Source organism: Euprymna scolopes, chromosome 27 (genome assembly GCF_053919585.1).
Source record: "Euprymna scolopes isolate OS-2025 chromosome 27, ASM5391958v1, whole genome shotgun sequence".
NCBI lineage: Eukaryota > Metazoa > Mollusca > Cephalopoda > Sepiida > Sepiolidae > Euprymna > Euprymna scolopes.
In genome coordinates, this window is record NC_136508.1 from 85,592,878 (window position 1) to 85,610,320 (window position 17,443).

The 17,443-nt window shown below is 33.1% G+C and overlaps 1 protein-coding gene across 1 annotated transcript in view; it reads left to right on the forward strand.

The window, feature by feature from the left end:
* Window positions 1-17,443, forward strand: part of LOC145248959 (PR domain zinc finger protein 10-like) — a 102,940-nt gene that overhangs the window by 22,139 nt on the left and 63,358 nt on the right. The window contains exons 2-4 of the mRNA XM_080110760.1: window positions 12,922-13,467; window positions 16,254-16,403; window positions 16,957-17,059. Of these exons, the coding sequence (XP_079966886.1) occupies window positions 12,982-13,467; window positions 16,254-16,403; window positions 16,957-17,059 (739 nt within the window). The 5' untranslated portion in view covers window positions 12,922-12,981. The remainder of the gene's footprint in view (window positions 1-12,921; window positions 13,468-16,253; window positions 16,404-16,956; window positions 17,060-17,443) is intronic.

Here is a 17,443-nt window from a genome sequence, read left to right on the forward strand (position 1 = left end):
TGGCATATCTGAATAGTAACCCTTTAAACAAGACGCGACCATGTTGAAAAAAGATCTCTCACAGTCAGTCAAACAGTGATCATAGTTTTTGTGCCTCCTCTAAAACTAGAAATAAATTCTACTTAATACTATTTGTGAGGAAAAGATATTCAGTTTTTATTTTTTATTTAATATTATTTTCTTTTACTATAACATGATTTTTAAGTAAAAAAATATAACTAAAGTAAGTTTCTTGGAACTAATGCCAGAACCTATTTCACTCTAAATAATTTACGTGACTTGACTTTTGAGTGGAAGAGTATTTCAAAAAGGAGGATAGTCTGGTATACCGTTAATATAGGTTTTATTAACTAAAAGAATACATGTGTTCTTAACGAGAGTTGTAATGGCAGAATCACATCTCTCCGCCAAAGTTCTGTAAATCTATTTATGGTATCACTGTAATCTGCGGAATTTTATTACCACTAGGGGTCACTGGAAGTGATAATACTAGAAGGGCAGGGGGGAAATGAGAATAATTTAAAACCATAACATTTTCCCCTTCAAGAATTATTATGAAAAGGGGTTATAAAGAAGATAATTGAGGGTTGTCTGTCCATTATCAAGTTATGAAATCCTTATATTTACTAGGGATTTTTCGTACTCTGGATGATCTTCGTACCGATTCGGGGGAATTTAAGTCCTTAGTATTTAATTCTTGTGTGGTGTTGATATCTTCAAAGGTGAACAAAGGCTTCTTTTACACCTCATCGGCCACTCCTTCCTCAGTGGGTAGTTCTTTAGAGGTCTTGGGGCTTACAGAGTAGTTTCTATTGTTCTTCTTCATTCAAGGAGTTAGGTCCAGCAGATTGACAGTAGTTTCAGCACTGGAAGGTAGACGCACATGAGCATATCAAAGGTTGATGTTCAACAGAGTAGGTGGAGTTACAAGAGCATCGAGCTTACTAGTTTTAGTGTGATTTCTGACACATATAGGCCCCAGTTTTGCCCCAAAAGGAATTAAAGTCCTGGAGATGAATTTATGGCTGTACGTAGGAGTCACGTTAGTGGCAGTGCAGAGTAATGACCTAATTGAATGGAACGCATCAGGTAGCATGTCTTCCCAACAGGGCAGTTTCATGTTGCTAGAATGTAAAGTTATTTGAATGACCTTCCATAAAGTGCCATTAAGTTTTTCAACTTGTCCATTACCTTCTAGGTGGTATCTACTTGTTTTAGATGTAGCAATACTTTTCCCGTATTTTTATGAGATGTTAACCAACAAAGATAGTCGCCAAAACCAATAAAATGGTGCAGCCATCTTTGTTGGCTAACACCTTTTAAACGTGAATATTTGCGATGAAAAGAAAGCATTTAAAACACAAAAAATTAACAAGGTAGGTACAAAAGTAACTTTTATTAATAACTAGTGGTGTTGCCTGGGTGTGTAGAGATGGTGTAGTAAGGATATTGAGGGGAGAAAGAAGAAGCGAACGGAAAAAAATTACATCAAAAAAAGAAAATAGAAAAAACAATCCGGCAATGCCTGGGTGTGTCAAATAATTTAAAAAAAAAAAAAAAGTGGTAGTAGGCAGGCAAGCTCAAACCTATAACGTGAATGAGGAAAAAAAAAAGACCTGATGTCTTTGCCGTTGTGTCCATGGTCCGACTGGAAGTTGAGAACGTCAAAATTAAGCAAAGTCAATTGGAAAGAAGAGATGATCTGCAAAAAATGACGAAGCTAAAACCGAGCCCCCTTGTATAAAACTGCCCAGTTGAGACAGGTTCTAACCTGTGATGTGAAGGCGGAAAAGAAAGTGAAAAAAAATCTGACGTCTTACCGCTACTCCATAATGCAACCGGAAGTCTAAAGTGTTCAAATTTAACGTATAGACTAGCCTCGTTGGCCGTGTGTTTGGAGGTGTGTGTGGAGCGCAGAATAAAAAAAAAAAACGTGGTTGTAGGCAGGCAGATACACAGGCGTACCGTGAAGGAGAAAAAGAATGTGATATGTTTGCTGTTGCACCCATCGCCAAATCGGAAGTGATGTAGTTTTAAATTAAGGTTAGTCAATTGAAAAGAGGGGATAACTTTTGAAAATATCGGCGAAAAAAGTGACCCTTCACTGTAGAAAAGTGGCCAGTTGTGAGTGAAGGAATTAATGTTTTTGGCCAATTTTTTTATATTTTTCATATGAAGGGTCGAGCTTCAAAACAATACAGATCTAATGAAAATTCATTGCCTCTGGAAAGTTTTAGGCAGACATACAAATATACATACATTTAAACAGACAGGTGAGATTTATATTATAGACTAGCCTGGGTGCCGGCATTGCTTGGGTGTTTGGAGGTGTGTATTGAGCAAAAAAAAAAAAAAAATGTGGTAGTAGGCAGGCAGGCTCGAACCCGTACCGCAAAGGAGGAAAAGAACATAAAAAAATGTGACATCTTTGCTGTTGCGTCCATCGCCAAACCGGAAGTGGTGAATGTTTAAATTAAGGCTAGTCAATTGAAAAGAAGAGATAACTTTAAAAAATTTTGGCAAAAAAGTGACTGCTCTTTCTAGAAAAGTGCCCAGTTTAGATTGAAGAGATTAATGTTTTTAGCCAATTTGTTTTATATTTGTCATCCAAAGGGTCGATATTCCAAACGATGCCAATCTTGTGAAAATCTGTCGCCTCTGTCGAATGTTTTAGGCAGACATACAAACATACATTTAAACAGACAAGTGAGATTTAGATTATAGACTAGCTGGGTTGCCCGGGTGTTTGTAGCTGTAAAAGAAAAAAAAAAAAAATTTTAGTAGGCAGGTAGGTTTGAACCCAAATCCTTGAGCGAAATAAAAACTGACAACTTACCATGACAATAAGAAGGCAGAAATGTGATAATGGTTGAAATTAAACGATTAAAAAGTTTGACAGGTACGTAAATTTAATGAGGTCAAACATCACGCCATAGGGGAATGAAATCCCGCACTTAACTTTGGCTGCGAGGCAGTTTTTTTGGTTTTGTTTAGTTTCCCTAAGGTGTTGGGGGAAAACCAGCTCCCCATAAAAAGGGGAGTGTCCAAATGAATAGCAATTGTCTGACGGTGGGGAAGCCGAGGAATTGCTTTTGCTTCATCAGTTGCACTTGCACTTATACTAAAAAGCCGAACAAACATGTGACAGAACGGAATAGCGCAAATTTTATAAAAGTCGATCAAAATAAATCTAGACACAACGTCCCTTCGCACAGAGGATCGAACCCGAATCCTTGAGTCGAAATTAAAAATTAAAGTGTGAAAAAACTGCAACGTTAACCACTGGGCCACCATGAAATATTAACGGAAGCATGTTTGAATTTATTTAAATATTAAAAGTTGGCAGGTGTCTGTTTTTAATGAGGTCAACTTTGACTGCGAGACACTATTTTATTTACTGCGGGGTAGGATTTTATTTTTTTTGTTTCCCCAAGATGTTATGGGGAAAATCAGCTCCCTATAAAAAAGGGATTGTCCAAATTGAATAGTAATTGTTTGATATAAGGAGAAACTCCACATTGATCAAAGCTGATTGCTTTCAGACGTTTCTGGAAAAATGCCGCCAGAATTAGTTTTGCTTTTATTATAGGAAAAAGCTTAATGCACATTGCGACGATTGAAAAATGTTGAATATTTATCTTTTCAAAGTCAAGCAAGTTAAATAGACAGGCGACCATCGTTGTTAACTCTTAGATATTATCATTTAGACGTGATATAAAAAGTTTTAAGAAGCGAGCCGACCGAAAAGTCCAACGAAAAAAGCCTTTTACAGACATACACAAAAAGCGAACATACATACATACACACATTTTCGCTTTTATATATATATAGACTAGAGGTACCCGGCGTTGCCCAGGTGTTTGGAGGTGTGTGTGGTTTTGAGTAAATCAAAACTCGGTGGGGGGGGTAAAATAATTTTGGTAGGTAAGTATGAGGATCGAACCAGAACCCTTGAGGCAAAGTTGGAAATTAAAGTGTGAAAAACAAATGTGCGACGTTAACCATTGGGCCACCGCAAAATACTAACGGAAATACGTTTGAATTTATTTAACTATTTAGAATTGGCAGGTGCACATTTTAATGACTTAATGAGGTCAACTTTGACTGCGGGGTAGTATTTCATTTACTGCGGGAACACTTTTTTTTTATTTTCCCAAGATGTTGGGAGGGGGGGGTGACCAGCTTCCCATAAAAAGGGGATTGTCCAAATTGAATAGCAATTGTCTGATATAAGGAAAATATTTCCACATTGATCAAATCTGATTGCTTTCAGACATTTCCGGCGATCGCAACCGGAAAAATACTGCCAGAATTAGTTTTGCTTTTATTATACGAAAAAGCCTAATCCACATGCGGCGAGCGAAAAATGTTGAATATTTATCTTTTCAAATTCGAGCAAATTAAATAGACAGGCGACCTCCGTTGTTAACTCATAGATATTATGATTTATATGTGATATAAAAAGTTTTAAGAAGTTGTGAGCCGACCGACCGCTTCTCGGAAAAAAGCCTTTCTTGGACATACACAAAAAGCGAACATACATACACACATTTTCGCTTATATATATATATATATATATATATATATATATATAGGTGTGTGTGGAAACTCCGGGGTTGGGGGTGGGGGGTTTAAAAAAAAAAGTAAGTATGAGGATCGAACTCGAACCGTTGAGGCAAAGTTGTAAATTAATGTGTGAAAAAAAAAAAAAAGTATGACATTAACGATTGCCCCACCACGAGATGCTAACGGAAACACGTTTGAATTTATTTAATTACTTGGATTTGGCAGGTGCCCGTTTTAATGAGTTAATGAGGTCAAGTTTGACTGCGGGATTTTTATTTTCCCAAGATGTTATAGGAAAAAGACTAACCCACATGCGGCGAGCGACAAATGTTGAATATTTATCTTCCCGAAATCGAGCAAATTAAACAGACAGCCGAGCTTCGTTGTTAACTGTGAGATATTACGATTTATATGTGATATAAAAAGTTGTGAACCGACCAACTGCTTCTCTGAAAAAAGCCTTTTGTTGACATACAGAAAAAGCGAACACACATACAAACATACATTTTCGCTTTTATATTTACAGATGGTATATTTGATTTTTTAACTCCATTTTTTTTTTTTATATGGAAATGACTCGAAACAAGGCATGAAGCCACTAGATGTAAGGAACTAACAAGAACGAAAGCTGATTATTGCAAAGACAGGAGATACCTGTTGACTTTATTTATGAAAAGACCAAGATGGAAGGAAAACAGTGAGCAGGAAGAGATTTCCATAATCTTGCAGTTCTTGGAAAGAAGCTACTGGGATAGGATTACAATGAGGTGTCTAGATTAATGAGCTGGAACAAAGGAAGCAGGGAATAGATCAGACAATTGTGTGAAACACATGCCATAATAGTATTTGTAGAAAAGACTGAGACTAGCTACATCACATCTGTGAGGGAGAGAAAGAGAGAGGTCGCAGTGAAGAAAGATACTTACAAATTACAAATATGTTTCTGCAATTTATCAAGGACCTTCAAATGGAACACCAATTCACCAGTCTAAATATGAAAACAGTACTCCATACATGGTCTGATAATTGATTTGTAGAGATAGAGAATATCTTCAAGTGCGAGAAAGTATTTAGAGCGATAGAGAGAACCGATTTTATGAGAATCAAAAATATATTGACTCCAAGAAAGAGTTGATGAGGAAGGGAAGTTTAAGAGTCATTTGTTGGTTTAACTGCATAATTCTTGCATGTTTAGACATTTTAAATGACTCTTCCAGTTACATGTATAATGATAGACTCAAAATTTTTTGTTGTCTATGACTATACAGTATTATATTGCATTATGTTATTTGACGTTAATCTATAATGTTCATAAATTTCCAATTATATTTAAATGTAAAAAAAAAATTTAATTTCATGTGTTAATAATTCAAAGAAATTGTTGAAAACAAAATTTTGTCGCCCACCAGAAATCATCCTACCTAAAAATTTAATGGGGAACTATTTTTTTGATAATTTTGTCAATTTCCGATTGGCAGCCATCACTCATTTCTATTTCACCTAATTTTTTGTGTAATTCTTTTCATTTTTTTTTTTTTAATTGTTTTCTTGTGTTTTTTTTTTTTTTATTTTGGCACTACTGAATTTTCTTGCTCACATACTCTTATTCTGAATTCCTGGCAATAGGCCACTATCAGTGGACTGTTTGACTTGTACCAAACGTTCATAAACAATGTTTTAAGTGTAATCTATATAAATGATTGCACACTTAAATTTAAAAAAAATCATTTTTTTATTATTCGAATCATTTGTTTTCAGTAACCAAGTAAAATTCCATTTTAATTATATTTTCCTTGAAATAAATGGTGCACATATGAAAGTGGAACCCCCCCTCCACCCACTCTATAATTTTTTTTATTTTCGTATTTTTTTCATTTTTTTTCAGCAGATTATTATCAAATGGTCACTAATCTACCAGATTATAAAAAAAATTCAATGTTTAACATTTTTTAAGGGGTGCTCCCTTTCTGATACAACGTTCTAGTAAATCAACCCCCCCCCCTCCCATTTTGAAGCTTCAACTTTTTTCATACAAATTTCGCAAATTTAGCCTTTTTATTTTAACAGTTTGGCCTTCAAAAAATTCTGTTTTCAAATTTGGCTTCAAATTTGCCTCATGTGTATGTTGGAAAGGTTAGAATTGAAGTTCTTAGAATGGCTATTTCTTCAGAAACCCCGAGATTTGATTTATTCAATTTTTTTTTTTTAAGGATACAGCTTTACAATATGCTCAATCCAAAAGATTAATTGCACAGAACAAGTTGTGCTTGTGGGCATGCCATGTCCATTCAGAAATTTTCGAAAGCAAAAATTGATTAACTTTACTGCAGATGCTGTAAATGTAAAAAAGAAAATTCTTTCTATAAAGAGTTGAACCTTTTTGGAAAATTCAAAGCTTATCTGTACTATTACAACTAATGTTTGTTTTTTAATGTATGACATGTTCAACAAATTTGTATGGAATTACACGTCAAACATTCAATGGTACGATTATTGCAGAGATATATGTATTACCATACGGCATAATCACGTTTGACACACCGGTTCCCGTCAGATCACTGAAGTTAAACAACAATGAGCCTGGCCAGTACCAGATGGGTGACCATTTTGGGGCTCTCTGTTTATCTCGGCATTATTTCCAGTCATCCTGGACTTCTCTTTGCTACTGGACTCAAGCATTGTCGATTCAAGAGAGGTGGGGTTGGGAATTGCACAACCCTTTCCATATAATTACATGTGCAGCAGCCCTTACAGGGGGTATCCTTTGTTTTTTGAGACAGAACGGAGGCGTCAGAATATGTATTACTAAAATAGTTAAAGACAGAGAGATGCTATGTGGCCCAGAACATATCATACAGATAGATGAAAGTCTGCTATTTAAAAGAAATAACCATATTGATAGTCGTCAGACAAATATCGATCATAGGATTCTACAAGCAAACTGAAAAAGTAGGTTTCTTTGCAACAAATACCAGACTGCTCAGCCACAACACTGGAACGTGTTAATCTGGAATGCATTGCTCCTGGTTCAATTATTTATACAGACTAGTGGAGGAGCTATAGCAATTTTAAAAACCAAGGATATACTCACTGGACAGACAACCATTCACAAAATCTTGTTCATCTTGTTACTGGTGTTTGTACCAACAGCATTGAAAGCTACTGGTCTCGCATCAAAAGAAGACTGAAATACATAATGGAATCAGTGGAAGAAATAAAATGGTCTCATGTCAATGAGGCCATGTATAGAGAAGCATGTGACATGAAAAGCAAAAAAAAACACTGAATAATTTTGAAACATTTTTAGAACATGTTCATGAAAAATATGACAATTAAAAATTCCCAATAAGTTTTGAGGAAAAACGTGTTTGGAACAATTGAAACAATTTTTTGTATTATTTCCCAACAAAAAAATATTTTTAAAAATTTTATTTTGAAAATTAGTTTTGAATAAAAATAATTCATGTTTGTATTCTTGTTGAGTGGTTTCAATATGGAGGATCGATGTATTGTATTAGAAATTGTGCATACATGTAAGTATACTAAAGAGTTTTCCTGTTAATTTATTTGAAACTGCAGTTATCACATTTTCTGTTTGTTTACTTCAAGAAATGAAAAAAAATGTAAATACCAGGTGACAAAACTGAATAGACAACCATAAATATTTACATGATGTGATTTTTATATACAGTTATTAAATTTTCTGTTCTTTACTTAAAGAATGCTGATAATTAAAGAAATGAGAAAAGAAATTGTAAATGTCAAAAAAGCTATAAAAAACATAACTAAATTCACAACATTTAGCCAAAAAAGTTTATGCTTCTAAAATGAGAGATCGATTTACGAGAATGTTGTATTAAAAACAGAGCACCCCTTAAAAATTGTTAAATATTGAATATTTTTTTGTATTTTTTTTTTTCTGATAATCTGGTAGATTAGTGACCAGTCTGTTGAAAAATAATGAAAAAAGACAAAAAAAAAAAATACAGAAGAGGTACTACTAAATATGGTAAAGTCTTTATGTGACTTTTTATTATGACTGTTTGATGCATGAGAAGCAGTTTATTGACGACAGCCTACAGCTCTGAATTGTGAAGTGTGAGAAGAAAATTCAATATCGCCTATTTTTTCAATTGCTAATTAAAAAAAAATATTTTTAATTGCTAATTAAAAAATATTTTTTTTCAATTGCTAATTAAAAAAAATATATTTTTTCAATTGCTAATTAAAAAAATATTTTTAATTGCTAATTAAAAAATATTTTTTTTCAATTGCTAATTAAAAACAATATAATTTTTCAATTGCTAATTAAAAACAATATATTTTTTCAATTGCTAATTAAAAACTATATTTTTTCAATTGCTAATTAAAAAAACTATATTTTTTCAATTGCTAATTAAAAAAATATATTCATGTGACTGATGAAAAAAAAAAAGCAAGAACTTACAAGAGAAAAATACAATGGAAACAATGTTAATATATCTGATCCAAAGAAACAACTAATTTTAATTTTTGTGTCTGATAAAATGGTATTCTGAAGAAAAATTCACCACTATCAGGAATCATAGATTTTGTCTTTTTTGCTATTATCACCATCTTTGAGTTTTGTTGTTGCCTTTCTGTCAAATAGCTTGTTTTCTAATTAAAGAAAGTGGATGCTTCCTCTCACCCATTAAAAACAATGTCTCGATTACATTTTTTCACTTTCAATTTTACCCACTTTTGTTACATAATGAGGCTTTTTCTTGTTTATTCCTATATATAAAAACCTTTTCATTTTTTGACAAGTTTACATTCGCCATCAAAAAGGACGGAAAAATTATGCTTAATGGAAAATTATATCAAAAATCCGAGGGAAAATAGTTTTCAATAAAAACAGCAAATGAATTCGATAGAAAAAAAATGGATGCTATGTTTTTTTAAATTTTTTTTCTATGTGTTTCTTGGTTAAAAAGTTTTTTGTTTGATTTCTTTTACATGGTAATATCCCTTGAACTCTGGGACTATTTTCCATTTCACAGACGTAGCCTTTGTTTATGCTACGCGTGAGCATAAACGAAAACTGTTAAATATGCACTCGCGTACCAAACTGCCTTGTCAAAAAACCTTTAAGCCAATAAACACGAAAATAAATGCCCCTTCCTCAGATGGCCAGGAAGTGGGTGCTCATTTTAAGTTAAATTTACATGGAAAAGTGATCACTCACTTTGCGAAAAAAAATTTCTTCAGATCATGAAAACTATTTTGGTACTCCTCTCCACAGTGTATCAGAAGGAAGCTTCATATGCCTCCCTTCTGTGTCTTAGTCCACAATACATTGTAGTCTACATTGCACTGTACAGAATCTATTGTTGGTTTTATAAGATCTGTAAATTTCATTTAAAGTTTAAAATGAAAACGTCAAGTATCCTGGTTCCATTTTGCTCTAAACCGAAACATTCAATTTGAACACGCCCCTGTCTTATCGAATATATGTCAGCCTATGTCATGGTAACATATATTGAGCGAGTTTCTAGCAGTATTTTGTCTACTTTTTTATTTTTAACTCTTTTCCCCAAACTTACCGTTTCAAGAGTCGGGCGCCATTTTAAATTTTCCAAAACATCGGTAAACACTGTTTTCAAGCTGAATAAACATGTTACATTAAATAAAAACACTAAAAAATTATCCAGTTAGGTAGAAAAGTAACTTGCTTTTGATAACATTTATTTGTTATATATTTGTTTTTTTTGACAACTTTTTCGAATCTATGTGTATAGTAATACAAACCTTCAAAATCTATATCAATATTCTTGAAATTTTAAAAGAAAACACATCAAACTACAATTAGGAAGCTTTTTATTTCGTTTTTTTTTTTTCTACTAATTAAGCGAAAGATATTTTTACAACCTGCTCCAGCGTAGTATAAACGGCCTATGGAATTAGCACCTTCAACCTTGAAAATAGAAATCAACAAATTTATGGAATTTTCTTTGAAATTTCACAACGCAGTTTCTTATTAAATTAAAACTAAATATAATATTTGCTGACTTATTTACCTGTCGAATACACACACACACACACACACATATATATATATATATATATATATATATATATATATATATATATATATATATATCTTTCTGTAAAATATTTATTTGAAATGGAAACGGCATTTTGCAGTTAGGACAACAAAACAAAAATGAAGTAACGGTTCGTATTCCTAAAACACTCTTTAACCCTAACAATAACACTAAGTTCGAGTGGCAAGCCCCCCCCCCCAACAAAATACCTCTGTAAGCCACATACAAGCATCTAAAACAAACAAACAAAAAATAGATCCTTCCTTAAAGAAAAATACACATAAATTGGTTAACTGTCCTAAAATGCTAGAATGGCCAGGAAATGGTGAATTATTTTACATTAAATTTTTGTGAAACTAACCGCTCCCCCCTCTAATATTGTTTTTGTTAGCTTTGTCTCTGTCAAGTTTTCAGTATGTTCACACATAATTTTCCTTAGCTCCTACAATTAATTCAAAGTCCGAATGGCAACCCTCCCCATATTCTCATTGCATAGAAACCCTCTTAAAACTACACATAATCATCTTAAAAAAAAAAGCATGCATATTTTCCCATAGAAAAAAAAACAGTTAACTGCCCTAAAATGCTAAAATGATCTATATTAGGAAATTATTTTACATTCAATTCTAAAATAATTTATCTTTCATTAAAGTTTTTCATGGCATTTTATACATAATTTCCTAAAAAGGTAGAATCACATTTTGGAGAGGTGGTCAGGAGTTGAGTGGGGTTAAACAGGTGTTAATCTACAATAATACCAAAGAAATATTGCAATATATTCATTTTTAAATGGTCTTATGTTTAGATTTAAGTTTTTTGTACATAAAGCACATTACAATTCAACTTTGAGTTCTCCAACTTCTTTTCTGTTTATGGATACATGGCATTTTTAAGGAATTGCTGCATATTTATGCACATTTACTGCAGATTATTTGGAAACCATAAACTTTGGGAGATTTTCAGTTGCATATTCTGATTCCTTGTACAAAAATACACTTATACAGTAAATTTCATTTTTTAGTCTTGTGTTTTAACAAAGATATGACATTTTTACTGAAAAAGTAGTGTAAAAAATGTGACGAAACGCATATGGTCTTAAAGAGGGGAAAATATCCAAACGTGTGAGGCACAAAAATAGCCATAACTTCCTTAATTTTAATAAGATTTTAAAAATTTAAAAAGATTCTTTCTTAGCTCATCCAGCTCTTTCTATGCATACCAATATTGAAATATTTCAAGCTATTTCAATTTTTTCATGTGTATTGCTAGTAACAGCAAAGACTTCAGGTTTTTTCCCCGTTCTTTTCCTCCTTCGTGGTACGGGTTTGAGCTTGCCTTCCTTCCTACTACCATTTTTTTTTTCCTCAACATACACCTCCAAACACCCGGGCAACGCCGGGTTGAAATGCTAGTAATATATAAACTATCATTAATTCTTTCTAACAATTTCAAGTTTGTTGCTTCTTCATTCAGGTGCTTGTCAGATTTATAAGTTTTATTCAAATATCTTTTTGGTACCTTTGATAATACAGGTGCATGCTTTTGTCAAAAATGATTTCTGAACACACACACATGGCCCAAATATCCAACAAAACTTTACCTGACTTTGTGTCTAACTATTCACAGAGGAGGTGAATAAAATATACATCACAGAAAATTTAAGATCCTTCAAGTGAGTGGAGATAAGCGATTACTTAATTGTGTTAGGTATCTATATAATAAAGTAAAGTTGATTTTTTTCTTCCTATTTTATTAGTTATTATAGATTTAGAATTTAAAGCTTTTTATGCTTTTTTTTTCATACTATTGTCTATATATTATATTTTAAATTTAAATAATGAACATTTTCATAAAATTCTTTTGCACATTCTGATTGTACATTCCATTCATTTTTTGTATAGATGCAAATACTTTCACATGCTAATATTAAAGCTGTTGGTAAAAACTTTGTTATTGAAATGTGAAATAATTTTTAAAAATGTTTTGTTGGATATAGCTGTTTTTGTAGTAATAACATTACATCAAACGGTTTTAATAAAACAAACATTCAATGTTGTTTTCAATGTTCAAGTCAAACCAGAAAAAATGTTTTTTCAGTAAAACCACCAATCTTTACTAATATTCTTAAGATACTTATTAGGGATCGAAGATGATTTTTTTCCTAAGATATTTTGGCGCCCTCCTCCTCACCTCCTTCTACATATACAGAAAATTTTATGTATTTTTGTTGAGTAATTTTCATGTTATTTTAGAGAATTATAAGATTTAATTCCAGTAATTTATTTTTCAGATGTTTGCTAAGTTATGAAGCTTGTCTAACACAGTTGGAAACATTGATGGTGATCTTACAATGGAGAGTGATAGCAGTTCAAATCCGGCGACAGTGTGGGCTACTGTCAGTCAAGGGCAACAACCACAACAGATCCAAGTACAACCATCACAACAACAGCAGCAGCAGCAAGTCCAGCCAGCTCAATTTGTGGCTGCTACCCCGTCCAGCAGTGGTAACTTCACAGTGACCACTACCCAGCAGCAGGCTCTACCTATCTTAACTACATCACAGCCTGTGGCATCAGCTTCTGGTTCGGCTACTTTCTCAGCACAGTATGTCGATTTTAGACACCCCCAGTTTACAACCTATCATATTAACATCCCTCAAGCAGAACTTTACCAGCCGGCCCAATCAAATTATGAGCGAATCTCATCTGCTGATGACTTCCGTCCGGTAGAAGTTGTGTCTGGTAATGAAGCAATAGCTACGTACTCTGCCTTACGCACTGCTGATGGGACCCAACTTATTGCTGCTCCAACGGTGGATAGTACAACGTTGCATCCGGTGAGTGTAGATTAATGTTTTGTTTTGGGTTTTTTTTTTCCTAACCAACTGTTATTATATATATATATATATATATATATATATATATATATATATATAAATGAGTTTGTGTTTATCAAAATTATATGTCAGGTGCGTTATCAATTTTTAGCCGTGTCAAACGAAAAATTATTTTCGTTTTCAATGAATACAAATGACACTTTTTATAATTACAAATATGGCTTGTTTATTTTTCATTCATCAACATACAAATGACAATCAACACATCAGAACACAGTGAGGGTCAGGTGGAGGAGGGTGATTTGCAGAAATCTCTCGTCTGCCACAAGTCTCTCTCTTTTCAACTATGTTGCTTGTCCTTTTATATTTTCAAATGACCTCATAACCTTTTTTTTTGCCCAGCCTTTGTTTATTCTTTAAAGTAGGCTGGTTTTGTTCTGACCAACTTTTCCATAATTTCAGAGTTTTTTCCAAGCCATTGACGTCATTATGTCATTATGACGCATTTCTCTGGTAGTATTCTGACTGACCCAGACATTATGATCACCCTTCCATAATGTTGGTCAGCTTTTCCCGGGGATTATGACATTATTGTAGCCTGGTGGTCCCAGGCTCACCTTGCTCTCTCTAACACTCCTCCCTAATCACACCAAAAAAATGACATATATATTTTTTTAACAATAATTCTGGCATCCAAGCATGTTTTTTATTTATTTTTTAAAATACAAAAGAAGTCTTTACAGTTCAACAATAAGAGTCATTTTGTCCTTTTTTTGCACTAAATACATTTTATATTTATAAATTATTTTCTATTCTTTCCTTTTTTTTTCATTAACAAAATTTACACATTTTTAACAAACACATATGTTCCTTTTTTTCATGTTTTTTTCATTTTTGTATATCTTGATGCGCATTTTTTTCTTTTCATGGCAACATCAGTGGTATTTGCACTGCAATGTAAAATTGACATGGATTTTTTTTTTCAACTCAAAAGCTTTAATGATATACACCCCGTGCCATAATTATATGCAAATCAACATTTTTGTTCTAACTCCAATAGTTTTCAATGAAAATTTGTGAAATTTAGCATGTTATATGGCAACACTAACACAAGTCCATATCTAAAATTTTAAGCTAATCTGCACAGTAATAAACAATTTGCAGCCATTTTGGTGATTTGCATTTTTTTTTAGCATGCCAACTTTATATGCAAACCAATGCTAAAATATGGTGAAGTGCTAAAAGGTCATCAAAACATTGATTATTCTAAGAATTTGTAAATTGAGAACAACAACAATAATAAAGAACAAACAACTTCAATATGGTTTCATAGTACAATCAATATCTTATATAATTGACATTTTTATTGTCAAGATCAAAAAGCCTTTGGTCCATTGAAGATGTCAAACTTTCAATGTCAGAATATCATTCCAGAGGTCATCCTTGGAGTTGTACTTTCTTCCTCCAGAGTAAATATTTTGTTTCAAGATGCTCCACAGATTTGATGGGATTTAAATCTGGAGAACAGGCTTGCCATCGCATTATTTTTCCATGTCTGGCAAAAACTCTCTCCAAATATTCGGTGGCTATCCTTGCAGAATGAGACGGTGCATTATCATGCATGAATACCATCTTTTTCCGAAATACCAAATTCTTCTTCTTCTGCCAGGGTTCCAAGTGTTCCTTAATGAAGTCAATGTAGAGTTTGGTGACAATTTTCACTCCATCTGCGACTCTGAATGGTCCTACCAGCCCATTGCCAATGATTGGAGGCCAGAACATCACACCACCACCTCCTTGTTGACGCCTGATCCTTTGGGGACGTAGACCTTCATTATGGTACCATCCTCCCCTCCACCCATCAGGTCCATCAAGGATCGCTCGATACTCATCGATGAACAATACAGTTTGAAAATTCACCTTCATGTGATCTCTTGCCCACTTCATCCTCTTTTATTTGTGGATATCCTTCAATTAAGGGCAGACCTCTGGCTTTCCAAATTTTACAATCGTCCTCAGGATTCGGCAACGAGTTGATTTGGGCACATCAGGAACACCAGCTTTTTCAAAAACTTGTTTGCTAGTTTAAAGTGGGTTACGGCGAACTTCTCTCTTGATCTTGCTCATTGTTCAACATGACAGATATGATTTATGAATTTTCCCTTTATCAGAACGTCCATTGAAAAGTTGAGGGTTAGTACAATATTTTTTGATTGTACGATGATCACGGTGTAATTCGTTGGCAATTTCTAAGGTGGAAATCTTATTATAGAGCTTTTGAACAATTTTAGACTTCTCAGCTTGACTTCAAGCACCTTTACGTCCCATCTTGCATATAAAGTTAATACGCTGAAAAACTGGAAGTCACCAAAATAGCTGCCGTTTGCTCGCTATTGCGCAGATCAGCTAAAAATTTTATATCTGCATATGCGTTAGTGTTGCCGTATAACATGCGAAGTTTCACGAATTTTCATTGAAAACTATTGGAGTTAGAACAAAAAATATCGATTTGCATATAATTCTGGCACGGGGTGTATATTATGAAGGTTACGACAACATACTCCTAAAACATGTAGAGAAAGTATCCTAAGAGATTATTGTAAAAATTATTGTAAAATAACTTTTGAATTTTGCATAATCCATTCAGTTTCCTCCTCCTGTTTTGGTTAAGGTGACTTGTTTTTATGATTGATTGACATTTTGTAATATTTTTCTTGTTGCAATTTTTTTCTATGAATTTGTAACATTTTTATATTGATTGAATTTTTGGATTTATTTTTCTACAGCAAGGAATTCAAGTTCATCATGTCATGTTGGAGGATCAGTTGTTGACAGTCCAACGAGTTATGTCCCCTGTTGATTGTACAGTCAGCCAATCGACACTGAGTCATCATCATGACCAAGATCCTCACCATGAAGCAGCCATCATCACTGCTGTGTGTACATATTTAGTTTTTAATTTAGCTTCACTAATACATTTTTTGGAGAATATAATTTTGTATTAATGATTAAAAAAAAAAATTCTTTTGGTATACTACCAATTAAACAGCAACTTTTCAGATAATAAATCTATGTATTTTTTGGAGAAAAAAATTAATACCTGTTTAATATTTAAACGAAGGAATTCATTTGCTTTATTCATTTTAATTAAATAGAGTCTACTTTGACTATTGTTTACGTTTAGTGTCATATCTTAAACATAACTTTGTGGGAAAGCAAAGATTATAATTTTTTTTTTAACTGCAACATTAAAAAAAAAAAAATAAATTTGTAAAATTATACCAAACTCAATTACGTTCAATTGATTATATTATTCTAGTTTTACAAAATAAATCAAGCAAAGTTCCGACACTAAAAAACTTATCTTGAATGTGAAAATAAAGAACAATTTTCAATATCTTCAGAACATGACTATCTAATGAACACAGCTTTTACCAGAAATAAAACTAGATTTGTTACTTTTATTCCTAATGTTGTTTCTTTTGACAGTCCCATCCTCATCATCAGCAGCAGCAACGGATTGAGGTAATGAGTGCAAGCGGAGAACCCGATACAACACAGGAGGACAGTCAAGATTTTAATATTGTGCAAGGTTTGTTTTCCTTTTTCTTTTTCTTAATAATAATGTTGGATCTGACTGCATGGAAAGCAGACATGAGACAATGCCTGGTGTTGCCCACTGGGACATTTATAACACCTATAGTGAATTAGTCTTTTGTATTATTTCGATCATTCGCACTAATGTTCTCATCTTTAATGTGATTTTCAACATTTTTGGTCAATGTAACCTCCGACCTTTGTTCATTGTATTTTGTTGAACTTGGAAATCTGCATGTAATTTTGAACGAAGATCTTTATTCGCAGAGGTAGCATGTTCTGTCAGCCACAACGGAGTAGAAGTCCTAAGTAATTCACAATTTTCTTTTCAGTATCATCTACAGGAAGGATTGAACCTTCAACCTTTAGAAGAGTGTCA